The 14119-nt window shown below is 40.8% G+C and overlaps 1 protein-coding gene across 4 annotated transcripts in view; it reads right to left on the bottom strand.

Moving 5' to 3' along the window:
* Positions 1-1222: 1222 nt before the first annotated feature.
* PLCL2 (phospholipase C like 2) overlaps positions 1223-14119 on the bottom strand; it is a 94911-nt gene continuing 82014 nt past the window's right edge. Inside the window, exons 5-6 of one of the 4 annotated variants that reach the window (XM_033212750.1) lie at positions 12405-12547; positions 1963-2096 (exon numbers count right to left, since the gene is read on the bottom strand). In XM_033212750.1, the coding sequence (XP_033068641.1) occupies positions 12452-12547 (96 nt within the window). In that variant the 3' untranslated portion in view covers positions 1963-2096; positions 12405-12451. The other 3 variants (XM_033212749.1, XR_004437353.1, XM_033212751.1) reach the window with 3 other exon arrangements.

Genomic DNA, 14119 nt, shown 5'->3' with positions numbered 1-14119 from the left:
TGTTAGACCTAATACCATAAAAACCCTAGAAGAAAATCTAGGTAGTACCATTCAGGACATAGGCATGGGCAAGGACTTCATGTCTAAAAAACACCAAAAGCAACGGCAGCAAAAGCCAAAATTGACAAATGGGATCTCATTAAACTAAAGAGCTTTTGCACAGCAAAAGAAACTACCATCAGAGTGAACAGGCAACCTACAGAATGGGAGAAAATTTTTGCAACCTACTCATCTGAAAGGGCTAATATCCAGAATCTACAAAGAACTCAAAACAAATATACAAGAAAAAAAAACAAAAACCCCATCAAAAAGTGGGAAAGGATATGAACAGACATTTCTCAAAAGAAGACATTCATACAGCCAACAGACACATGAAAAAATGCTCATCATCACTCGCCATCAGAGAAATGCAAATCAAAACCACAATGAGATACCATCTCACACCAGTTAGAACGGCAATCATTTAAAAATCAGGAAACAACAGGTGTTGGAGAGGATGTGGAGAAATAGGAACACTTTTACACTGTTGGTGGGATTGTAAACTAGTTCAACCATTATGGAAAACAGTATCGCAATTCCTCAAGGATCTAGAACTACATGTACCATATTGACCCAGCATCCCACTACTGGGTATATACCCAAAGGATTTTAAATTATTCTACTACAAAGACACATGCACACGTATGTTTATTGCGGCACTATTCACAATAGCAAAGACTTGGAATCAACCCAAATGTCCATCTGTGACAGACTGGATTAAGAAAATGTGGCACATATACACCATGGAATACTATGCAGCCATCAAAAAGGATGAGTCTGCGTCCTTTGTAGGGACATGGATGCAGCTGGAAACCATCATTCTTAGCAAACTATCACAAGAACAGAAAACCAAACACCGCATGTTCTCACTCATAGGTGGGAACTGAACAATGAGATCACTTGGACTCGGGAAGGGAACATCACACACTGGGGCCTATCATGGGAGGAGGGAGGAGGGAGGGATTGCATTGGGGAGGTATACATGATATAAATGATGAATTGATGGGTGCTGACGAGTTGATGGGTGCAGCACACCAACATGGCATAAGTATACATATGTAACAAACCTGCACATTATGCACATGTACCCTAGAACTTAAAGTATTAAAAAAAAAAAAAAAAGAGTAGAATATTTTGAACCAGAAATCTTAAAAGTTAAGGCTTCATTAAACACATGTACTGCTATTGGAGAAATATCATAAAACATCTTTTTAATGTGAACACTACTTCATACAATGAAAAACTATTTACAATGTATTGTTTCCAGATTTGTTGCTTCTACATCATCTCTACCCATGTGCTGACTCAGCATGTATCTTCAGCCAGGGAGCTTCAGTCCAATTGCACATTCTCCTCGATGGCTCTCCAAGGACCCCGAGGATTCAGGGAACCTGTCCACTTACATTCTCCTTAGTAATTATGGCTCAGCAAGCATGCCACCAAAATCATCTAGAACCCAGATACTCTGGCAACCCCACATAAGTAAAAATGCGTAGATCAGGTTTTTTCTCCAATAAATAATAATTTGACAATCCAATCCATTTCCATCTTAAGAAATTGTTTTCACTTAGGAAAATGTTTCTCAATGGAGCTAGAGTGAATAATCTGTTCTTCATACTGGAACTGAGTTAGAATGTCTTTGTATACAAATATAGCATATTTTGGCCAGCAATATAATTGCTTGCTATAGAGTTTATTTGCCTTCACACGCAGGATTGCTACATACATTCACAGTTTTAATAGACTGTAATTAGCTATTCCAGTTGTGCTTTAAAATCCCGAGTATTATTCTCATTAGCGAGTGCAAAGCAAATGTCCCATCTGACTACAATTGGTCCTAGAGTTATAAACTCCATAATGATTTATTGTAAATTTCCTCATTCTCCAGTTTCATCATTTGCTTTTTCAGGTATGACTTCCAAGCTCCGGCGTGGCTTCTGGACATCAGCATTTTCAGTGCCTGGTTTATTCAGTCCACATGAAACAGCAGCAAAATGGATTTGTTTCAGGTTTTCCAAAGTCTCATTCTTAGCATATTTCAAAAGATCTGCTTGTCCCTATAACAAAACAACAAAACATGCAATTAAACAGTATTAGATATGACATAACTTAGTGTTAGACTTCAACAATACATACCTTTCACTGAAATATAAGTATTTTGATTCCACAAGAGGGCATAATTATTTCTTATTGGCACTGCATCTGAATAGGTCAATTTTAATAAAAAGTGAGTTTGTTTTCCCAATTTCAATACCACACTCCAAGAGTATGCTGCTTTTCTGGCCCTTTCTATTTATAGATCTGCATGGGGTTCTGTGTGCATGGACTATTCCTGTCTATCCTGGTTACAATTACATCTTTCATTAGTTGTTTGGCCAATCTTGTCTTTTCCCTTTTAAGGTTTGAATTAAAAAAAAACTTTTTATTTTGAAATAAGTTTAAATTCACAGAAGGATACAAGTGTAGTACAGAGAGGTCTTGTGTACCCTTTCCCAAATTTCCCGCAGTGGTTATGTCTCACATAACTATAGCACAATATCAAAACCAAGACACTCACAGGGGTACAAAGTGTGCCCATGCTTCTGTGTGACTTCATCACGTGTGGGTTCACGTAACCACCATGGCAACCAAGGCACAGTACTGCACCATCACCACTGGGAAGTCACACCCACCCCCTCCTCTCCACCATCCCTAAACCCTGGCAACCACTGATCTGTTCTCCATCTCTGAAGAACCACTGATCTGTTCTCCATCTCTGAAGCCCACACAGCCTTTGGTAAGTGCTGACAGCCGTGGGCACACAGCAGGTCCTCACTGAGCAGCTGCTGAAAGAAAGAGTGAAGCAAAGGATTCTCTACTCAGGATATATTTATCAGCCAAATTTTAATTTCTTTGCTGAGGTCTGACCATCGACTTGATCTGTATGCAGTACAACACGATATAGGTCAGAAAACAGTGGGTGAATTGAAGCACAGTCACTTGGAGTCTGGAACTGGTGCTGACAATGGGCCAATGCAGTTTGTCACCCTCTCTGTTCTTGACATTTTGGACCAGATAATTCCTTGGAGGTGGGGAGCTGTCTTGTGTATTTTCAGATATCGAGCAGCACCCTTAGCACACCCTAATGTTTGCAGACATTGATAACTGTCTCTTGAGTGGGAGGGTGAGATACCCCCAGTTGAGAACCACTGGGCTAATGCATCAGCCAACAATTCCAAAATTATTGAGCAGAAGAGATGATGTGGTGCTCTATTGTTGTAAATTCCAACACCCCTACTTTGCTTTTTTGTTCATTTTTCCTTCCAAGTTTAACCTGCCTTCCACTAACAGTTTTTTCTACTTACACTATTACCTTTTCTTCTTTTTCTCCTTGCTTGCTATTTTTTTCCATCCCCTTGGGTTCTCAATTTATTCTATTATTTTCTTTTCTTTCTTTTTTTTTTTTTTTTGAGACGGAGTCTTGCTCTGCCCCCCCGGGCTGGAGTGCAGTGGCCGAATCTCAGCTCACTGCAAGCTCCGCCTCCCAGGTTTACGCCATTCTCCTGCCTCAGCCTCCCGAGTAGCTGGGACTATAGGCGCCTGCCACCTCGTCCGGCTAGTTTTTGTATTTTTTAGTAGAGACGGGGTTTCACCGTGTTAGCCAGGATGGTCTCGATCTCCTGACCTCGTGATCCGCCCGTCTCAGCCTCCCAAAGTGCTGGGATTACAGGCGTGAGCCACCGCGCCCGGCCTATTCTATTATTTTCTTTATGATTCCTCTGTAGTTTGACTTTTCTTTGTCCTACTTACACCTCCTCCCCATTTCCCTCTTTCTGAACTGCCTCCCCGTGTGTGTCCCCTTTAAGGCATTCCTGTCCAGCAAGAGCTTGGGGCCAGCTGCAGACAGCAATGGGTAGGGACTTACCTTGGCTGGCAAATGGACTATAGTCAAATGTCAGCCACTTGTGAGATCAAATTGCAAGGCAATTTTAAACCATCATGAGGCCCAAATCCACAGAAGTTTGCTGCTTACCACTTACCATACATGGTTTTCCTGCTTTACAGAGTCCTTTAATTAGTAACTGTAAATAGATGTTCCCTTGCTTAGATTAACTAAAGGAGCTTCATTTTTATTCATTCTTATTAGTCACTGGACTCACATGTTGAAAATTTACCAGTTATGAGGTCCCTGTATATATAGCATATTGTGTCAGGAGTACAATTTCATGTTAAATACTGTATTTCCCTTCACAAGCAGAATTGCTACCTACATTCACAGTCTTAATAGACTGTAACTAGTCTTTGATTTGTGTTTTAAAACTCCAAATATTATTTTTTTAAATTAACAAACTTTAATTTTTAGGACAGTTTTAGGTTCACAGCAAAACAGAGCAGAAACTACAGTGAGTTCCCTTACGCTCCCTCCCTATGCAAACCTTCTCCAGTAGCCACAACCTGCACCACGGTGGTATACTTGTTACAATCAATGAACTTATGTTGCCACATCCCCTCAAGTCTATTGCTTAAATTAGGGTTCACCCTTGGTTTTGTATATTCCATGGGTTTTGAAAAATGTATAACAACATCTATCTACCCTTATAGGATCATGCAGAATAGTTCCACCACCCTAAAATTCCTCTGTGCTTTGCTAGTCATCCCTCCCCACTCCCAACCCCTGGCAACCACTGATCTTTTTATTGTCTCCAAAGTTCTGCCTTTTCGACAATGTCATATAGTTGGAATCACAGTGTGTAGCCTTTTTGGATTGGCTTCTTTTGCTCAGTAATATGCATTTAAATTTCCTCTATGTCATCTCATGGCTTGATAGCTCATATCTTTTTAGTGCTGAATAATATTCCATTGTCTGGATGCACTGCAGTTTATTTATCCATTCATTTACTGCAGGACATCTTTGCTGCTTCCAAATTTTGGCAATTAAAAATAACTCTGCTATAAGCATCTGTATGCAGATTTTTGTGTGGACATAAGTTTTCAATTCATTTAGGTACATTCCAAGGGGTATGATCACTGGATCATATGATAAGAGTATGTTTAGTTCTCTGTAAGAACTACAGACAGTTTGACAGTTTCTGACAAATTGTCTGCACCTTTTTGCATTCCCACCAGCATAAATGAAAATTCCTGTTGTTCCACATCCTCACCAGCATTTGGTGATGTTAGTTTTGTGTTTTGGCTACTGTAATAGATGTGTATTGGTATCTCATTGTTGTTTTAATATACAATTCCCTAGTGACATGTGGTGCTAATATATTTTCCATTTGTATATCCTCTTTGGTGAGGTGACTGTTCAGACTTTTGCCCAGGTTTTAATCAGGTTGTTTTCTTAGTGTTGAGTTTTAAGGGTTCTTTGCATTTTTTAAGAGTTCTTTGACTGTTCAGACTTTTGCCCAGGTTTTAATCAGGTTGTTTCCTTACTGTTGAGTTTTAAAAGTTCGTTGCATATTTTGGAAAACAGTACTTTATCAGGTTGTCCTTTGAAAATATTTTCTCACAGACTGTGGCTTCTCTTCTCATTCTCTTGACATTGTCTTTTACAGAGCAGAAGTTTTAAATTTTAAGGAAGTCCAACTTACCCATTCTTTAATGGATTGTCTATGGTGGTGTATCTGAAAAATTACTGCCATATCCAAGGTCACCTAGATTTCATCCTGTGTTATCTTCTAGGAATTCTATAGTTTTGTGTTTTGTATTTATGTCTATGATCTATTTTGAGTTAATTCTTGTGAAGGGTGTAAGATTTGTGCCTAGACTGAATTTTTCATGTGGATGTCCAGTTTTTCCAGCACGATTTATTGAAAAGATGAAGTCTCTATTCCACTGTATTGCCTTTGCCCCTTTGCCAAAGATCGATTAACTATTTTATGTGGGTCTATATCTGGGCTCTTCTATCCTGTTCTGCTGATCTATTTGTCTATTCTTTTCACACTGTTTTATTTCCTATAGCTCTGCAGTAAGTCTTAAAGTCAGATAAAGTCAGTCCTCTGACTTTATTCTCTCCTTTAATATTGTGTTGGCTATTCTGGGTCTTTTGCTTCTCTCTTTAAACTTTAGAATCCGTTTGTCAATATCCACAAAATAACTTGGTGGATTTATTTAATTTTATGCTTGCTGGAATTTTGATTGAGATTAAGTTGAATCTATATATCAAGTTGGGAAGAACTGATACCTTGACAATATTAAGTCTTCCTATCCATGAATATGGAATATCTCTCCATTAACTTAATTCTTTGATATCTTTCACAAGAGTTTTATAGTTTTCCTCATATAAGTCATATATACGTTGTTAGATTAATACCTAAGTATTTTATTTCTGGGGTTCTAATGTAAATGGTCATGTGTTTTAAATTTCGAATTCCACCTGTTCTTTGCTGGTATATAAGAAATCAATTGGCTGGGTGTGGTGGCTCATGCCTGTAATCCCAGCACTTTGGAAGGCTAAGACTTGAGCCTCAGGAGTTCAAGACTAGCCTGGGCGACATGGCAAAACCCCATCTCTATATAAAAATACAAAAATTAGCTGGGTATGTTAGTGTGCACCTGAAGTATCAGCTACTTGAGAGGCTGAGGTGTGAGGATCACTTGAGCCCAGGGAGGTCAAAGCTGCAGTGAGCCATGATCATGCCAGTACACTCCAGCCTGGGTGTGACAGAGTGAGACCCTGTCTCAAAATTTTTTTTCTTAAAAAAATAATTCAATTGATTTTTGTATATTAACCTTGTATCCTGCAACCCTGCCATAATTGCTTATTATATTGTTCCAGGACATTTTTTTGTCAATTCTTTTGGATTTTCTACATAGATGATTATATCATCTGTGAACAAAGACAGTTTTATTTCTTCCTTCTCAAGATATATACCTTTTATTTTATTTTCTTGTCTTACTGCATTAGTTAGGACTGGACTTCCAGGTCAATGTTGAAAGCACTGGTGTCAGAGAACATCCTTGCTTTGTCCCTAATCTTATCAGGATTGCTTTGAGTTTCTTACCTTTAAAAATGATATAAGCAGTATGACTTTTGTAGATGTTCCTTATCAAGTTGAGTAAGGTCCTCTCTATTCCTAGTTCACTGAGAATTTTTATCATGAATGGGTGTTGAATTTTGTTAAATGTTTTTTCTGCATCTACTGATATAACCGTGAACTTTTTCTTCTTTAGCCTGTTGATATGATGAATGACATTAGTTGATTTTTCAAAAGTTAAATCAGCCTTATATACCCAGTATAAATCCCTTTTGATCATGGTGAATAATTCTTTTTATTCATTTTTGGATTTTAATTGTTAATAGTGTGTTAAGGATTTTTGCATCTGTGTTGATGAGAGATACTGGTCTATTGTTTTCTTTTCTTGTAATGTCTTTGGTTTGGTATTAGGATAAAACTGGCCTGGTAGAATGAGTTAGGAAGTATTCACTCTGCTTCTATTTTCTGGAAGAGACTGTAGAGTATTGGTATCATTTCTTCTTTAAATGTTTAGTAGAAACCAGTAAACTTATCTGGGTTGGTGCTTTCTGTTTTGGAGGCTTATTAATTATTGATTTGATTTCTTTAATAGATATAGAATTATTCAGATTGCCTATTTCTTCTTATGTGAGTTTTGGCAGATTTTACCTTTCAAGGAATTGGCTTATGTCATCTAGGTTTTCAAGTTTGTGGGTACAGAATTGTTCATCATATTCCTTCATTATCCTTTTAGTGTCCATAAAATCTGTGGTGATGTCCTTTATTTCATTTCTGACATTAGTAATTTGTATCATCTTTTTTCTTAGCTTGACTAAAGACTTAATTGATTTTAATAAGGTTTTCAAAGGAGTGGCTTTTGGTTTTATTGATTTTTCTCTATGCACTTTCTGTTTTTAATTTCATTGATGTATGCTCTTATTATTTTTATTAATAAAAATTAGTACCTACCAAAATGCCTATCTAGGCATCATTCTTTGGACATCACACGTCCAGTTGAGTTTCTGATATCCTGCTACTACTCCTACTACCAGCTACTCTTCAGTCAAAGCAACCCCATTCTTGACCTGGACCAAGGACCCTGGTGTCATTATTTACTCTTCCCTTTTTCTTCCATCTATCATCCCACCTGTCAGTAGGTCTTATTGTCACAATCTTCAAAACATATATATAAAGTTTCTCACCATTTCTTACCATCTTCACTGCCACCATTGTGGTTTAAGCCACCATAATCTTTCTTGGAGTTTATTCTGACTGGTCTTCCCTCTCCATTTTCAACATGACAGCCAGAGAGCTCAAATTAAAACACAGGACATCCCGTCCTCTCTGTTTAAAACTCTTCAGCAGCTCCCCAAATAACTCAGAGTGAGAGTCAAAGTCCTTGCCCACAGCCTCATCTGACTTCTTTCACCCACCCACCCACCCTGTAGTGTTCACCCAGCCTCTGATATGGTATGCTCCTAAATGTTCCTCAAACCCATCAGGTCCTCTTTAGTCCAGCTTCAATGTCTATGCACTCATTGTTCCCTCTACAGGGAATGCCCTTGCCACAGAAATGCACGTGGCTAGCTCCCTCCCCTCCCCTTGATGCCATCTTGACTCTGATGCCCTCTTCACAGCAGCGCCCTCTCTGACAGCCCCATCTTGTCTAATTAGAACCCTCACTTCCTGTCCATAATTCTCCTTACTGCTTCCCGGCCTTGCTTTTTCCATAATACTTATTACCTTACTCTACTGCTTGGTTTACTGTCTGTCTCTTCCACTAAATGTAAACTTCACGAGGGCAGGAATTTTTGTCTTCTGATCAATGCTGAATCCTCAGAGCCTAGAACAGTGCCAGGTACAGAGTCAGGGCTCCATAACCATCTGTTGAATGCATTTAAAGTAACGTAATTAAAGTAAAATGTGAAAGTCTCCCCTTTAATCTCACAGCTGCCCCCTAAACAATGAGTTTTGTCTTTTTCTCGGCATTATATGTATATTACAAACAGTTATCTTATTTTACTTTTAATGTAAATACAATCAAGCAATCTACATTGTTCTTTGGTTTCCCTTTTTCTTTAAGAAAAGTTATGTCTTAGTGATCTTTCCATGTCAGCATATATAGATCTACATGATGATAGGGTATTTAAAAACAAAAATCCCCAGATGGCATACAGTAATTAATGTGGTAATAGCAGAATCCTTCATCTCGTTGAATCTTACATTTCTCAACTTCAGAGAAGTCATCATGGTATCTTGAACAGAATAGGCCTTTGGACGTTACCAAGGCAAGACACAAAGGACTCCCAAAGGCAATAAATCTGGGCTTCAGAAGCTGCTGAACTTTGTCCACATCACTTTTAGTTTGTTCTATGTGTCTAAAAATACATGTTTAAGACATCTTGGAGGTAAGGCATGCAGCGTGAGTGAAGAACAATTCTGGCCAGGCATGGTGGCTCATGTCTGTAATCCCAGCACTTTGGAAGGCCAAGGCAGGCAGATCACCTCAGGTCAGGAGTACATGGTGAAACCTCGTCTCTACTACAAATACAAAAAATTGGCTGGGCATGGTGGTGGGTACCTGTAAACCCAGCTACTTGGGAGGCTGAGGCATAAGAATTGCTTGAACCCAGGAGGCGGAAGTTGCAGTGGGCCAAGACTGTGGCATTACACTGCAGCCTAGGCAACAAGAACAAAACTGTCTCAAAAAAAAAAAAAAAAATCTGAAAGAGGTGGGAGTGTTTGTTGTAGCAGTGTTCATATTTCATAGATTCAAAAGACTTGAAAAGAGCAAAGGTTACTTAAAACACTGCCACCCACTGACACAGGGTGTCTGGTTTTGAAGACTCCTTCCACAAAGCTGGCTTTGCAGTGTTTCCAGCTGAACAACTCAAATGTCATTTGATTTCACACATTCTGGTTTGAATTTTTTTTAACTTATTCTATTTGGTTTTCATCTTGAAAGAGTTTTTAACAACCTTAGGTCAAAATATTTAAGGTTCTTACTTAGTAATCTTTAAAAGATGTAACTGAGGGCAGTGGCTGGATCCCAGCAGCTCTTGCTGCGAGTCTGGCATGACCGTGCTTTTTCTGGCTGAGCCTGTGGCTTACCTGGGATTGGATCAGAGGCCGCAGCAGCCAGGAAAAGAATGATGGCAGCTCCAAATGCCAGAACCACACCCCAGCTGTGCTCAACCCTTGGGCTAATCACCATACTTTCCGTATGAGCACAAAAGATGTTCTAGTTTTTAATATATTAAAAATATTTCAAGACACATCTGTTAGTGCTACATTTTAGGAGCCAAAATTAACAAGTACAAGTCATTGCTTTTATTTAGTCGTAGGGACAAAACAACAGGGATTCTACAACTGGCTAATGTTTTCAAAGTCCTTTTGTCCAACTATCTATTAGAGAAAAACAGTTGTCTAACTTCTGAGGTGAGGGATCCAGTGTGGCAGCTGAGACTTCCCCTGCCCTCTGCCACCTGTGTAATGGCCACATGCTTGGGTGTTGAAGAGAGCAAAGATTAGCACTTGCCATTTCCTGGGGGCCAGCAGGCACTTTTCTTCCAAATCACATGCAGTGTGAGGGAGGAGAAGAAGGAGGGTACTCATACCTTTATGGGAGTCTGAGGCACGAGAATACTCCTCCTTCCTGGCTTTCTTACCTATTTGGGAACACAGACAGGAACCCAGCAGAATTTAGGTACCTTCACTGATACCACCTGCTCCACAAAGACAGGATGCAGGGGAAGAGCTATTACCATTCCTCTTTCATAAAAAGGACACTGAGTTTAGAGAGATTACAGGTGGAGTCTGAACAGCAAATCACACTGAAACACACACACCTTTCTCTCTGGTGTGTTTGTTTTATTTTCCTGTTGGATAAACTAAACTGTGAGGCCAAAACTGTAGAGAGTTGAACCCCACAGACCGCATACAATATTTTAAAGCAAGCAAGTTGAAATGTCCACTACATTTTTCATGTACCCAGCACGTCAAAAACTGTGTAGACAATTCCCTCTTCCTGTAATTAAAAGCAGAAACAGAAATATGGATTTCCAATGTGTGTTTGTTGAATGAGGAATGAGTGAACAAAAGAATGAAACAGGTGTGGTGGCTCACACCTGTAATGCCAGCACTTTCGGAGGCTGAAGTGGGTAGATCACCTGAAGTCAGGAGTTCGAGACCAGCCTGGCCAACATGACGAAACCCGTCTCTACTAAAAATACAAAAATTAGCCGGGCACGGTGGTGGGCAACTGTAATCCCACCTACTCGGGCGGCTGAGGTAGGAGAATCACTTGAACCCGGGAGGTGAAGGTTGCAGTGAGCCAAGATCACACACTGCACTCCAGCCTGGGGGACAGAGCAAAACTCTGTCTGGGGTGGGGGGCGGGCAGAAAAAAAGAATGAATGGATTGTAGGAGTCTTGGCTATGGATTCTAAATCGCCTTTCATGATTATACGTTGACAGTTCTCCTTTCAAGAGCTCTTTTGAGGCTGGCTGAGATTGTGGCACATTCATTAGAATTAAGGAAGGCCTCCTAGCTTGGTCAGGCCCACTTCCCACTGAAGTCTCAATAAACCTTATGGTTGAAAAAAGACTCCCTGATCATCAGAGTCACCTAAACCTAGAGCAACAGGACACAGGCTGTTGTACAGGATGTTAGGCTCATTCCAAGAGTGAGTGATGTTTTTTGTCCTTTTGGCTTCCTGTATGTGCACTCACATGTTTGATGGGCATGGAACATGAACTGCAAATCAGTTTGTCTCCCCACAGCAGGAAGACCGCTTTCCCTCCACCCTGACTTCCACCCCAAAGGGTGCAAAGAAGCTGCCAGAGGGGGATGAGGGGTTCTGTGCAGGAGCAGAAAGGAGAGCCCTCTAAGCACAGCTCCTGCCCTTGGTTTTTCCTGGATCCAAAGAGATGTTTCTGTGGTTCGAGGCAGTGTCTTGATGATGCAAGGACAGTGGGCTGCACAGATCTGACTATCCGTGCGGCTTCCTTTGCCTGCCACATCTTTTGCCTATATTTGGGCTGTCATCACATTTACAGTTAGTCTCCAATTTTCCCAAGGTTGTGCTCAGAGGTTTGTACAAAAGTTAATAATTTTACATATAATATTCAATTTATTAAATTCAGAATGAATGCCTTCCTCCTTATAAACAATTTTACATTTCCTTCACCAAAGACAGAGGGTTGGGGGCTCCTCAGCAGCACCATGGAGGAGACAGTGTCTGAGATGGGGAAACTCAGGGCAGGAAAGGATGGTGGCAGGCCCAGGGGCTGATGCTGCCTGCCACAGAGGAGTGACCATGACTCCAACACATGGCACCTCTGGAGCCCAACCATTTAGCAGAATGATTTCTATGCTACAAAGCGTTCTAGGTTCTGACTTTGACTGCATGTCCCTCTGCTACAGACCTGGCCATGGGAAGGGCTAAAGTCCACCATGCAGTACGACAGTGGCCTCATCTGGCACAGAGCTGGCAACTCTGGTGGCAGAGGCAGGGTGAGCGTTCAGGAGCAGCCTTTGGAGTCTCCAGACAGTGGAGGTGAGCCATGACCTAAGCACAGAAGGTTGGGTGCAGGCAGAGGGTTCCAGGCAGGGACCAGGGCCAGAGGGCAGGGGAGGGTGGCCCAGCTGTGTAGAGAGAGGATGCAGAGAGCAAGGGGACACTGAGAGGCAAGTGGGGCTGGCCCATGGGCGTAAGAGCCCTTGGAAACACCAGGGAAAATAGCGCGCACGTAAGCACCTCCTTCGCACTATTAATCTTCCAAGTACACCATTTACACAGTCAAACATTAGCTGAGTAATCACAAACTCCACATGAGTGGGGTCCCAATATTGGAGGTTTTACTGTGTTTCAAATGGACCAGAAAGAACAGCCTGCCTAATGACAAATGCTACTGTAGTTTGATTTTCTGAGCCATTCTGAGGCATTTTCACACACTAAATAGAGAAATGGCTTTCAGTCAATTATAGCTTTTCAGGAAAAGAGACAACATAATATTCTACCTATAATAAATAAAAACAACTAAAAGATATGAGCCTCAATAAAAGGAGTCACACATCAACTATCATGGTAACTTCAAAAAGGAAACAAATGCCAGTCTTTTAAGTCTTCAAGATAAGCACTGTACCTCAGGTGAAAATGAAGAAAATCAAGACAAACGTCTTACCAGGTGCAAAAACCATCTGTTTCATTGATTTATTTTTTGGCAGAAGTCTTAGGTTCCTAAAGAGAATGAATCTCGAATTACTTTCAGGGTTTATTGATAGTCTTGTTTCTGATGGTAGAGGGACACAGGTCAGGAGAGCTAGCCTGGCAGCCATTCATCTGGAAAACATCTTGGGCTGTAACAAGCTTAATTTAAGTCCAAGATATGATATAGATGCTATAAAAAAAAGTCCAGCCATCCCAGCCACCCCAGATGAGATCCAGCCATGTGAGTGCCTTCTTGGATGTTCCAGGCCAAGCTGAGTTCCCAGCAGAAGAAAATCTCTTAAGTGATCCCAGCTAACACTGTATGGAGCAGGAAAACCATCTGGCTGAGCCCAGCTAACCCAGAGAATCACAAGAAATAAGAAGTCGTTGTTTTAAGCCACTAGTTTTGTAGTGGTTTGTTATACAGCAATAGACAACTGCAACAGTCACCAAAGGGAGCCATATGTTGTGCTATCTGACAATACCTTCCTGGACAAAGTGGATTAAAGCAGAGAGAGAACCTGATCAAAGGACACTTAATTCAAGAGGAGGTTTATCAGGACCACTGGTCTGGAGCTAAAAGCCTAGGCTGAGGTAGCAAATACAAATAGATTGAGTACTTGAAATAAATGCTGAGAAGGTATGGTAAAGAACAGACCAAGGCCAGAAAAAGTTATAAAGCAGTAGAAACTCTGAGTGAACAGAATGAGCCAGCCAGCAGAAGCAGCAGAATGGAGAAGAGGCGGAAAGATAAGCAGAAAGACCCCTGTTCCACAGAGAGGGTCAGCTACCTCGGGGGCCGCCAGGTTTTTGGACAGCTTGCTCTTGTCATGAGGCTGGACTGCAGTTTCCGGTCTCCAAGTTCCCTGAGGTCCCTGTCCCTCTCATGATCCCTTGTGTGAGCCAGCATCTGTGGCCACTCCTCTGTGA

This window comes from Trachypithecus francoisi, unplaced genomic scaffold, assembly GCF_009764315.1.
Source record: "Trachypithecus francoisi isolate TF-2019V2 unplaced genomic scaffold, Tfra_2.0 Lachesis_group0, whole genome shotgun sequence".
NCBI lineage: Eukaryota > Metazoa > Chordata > Mammalia > Primates > Cercopithecidae > Trachypithecus > Trachypithecus francoisi.
This window is presented reverse-complemented; position numbering and strand designations above follow the sequence as displayed.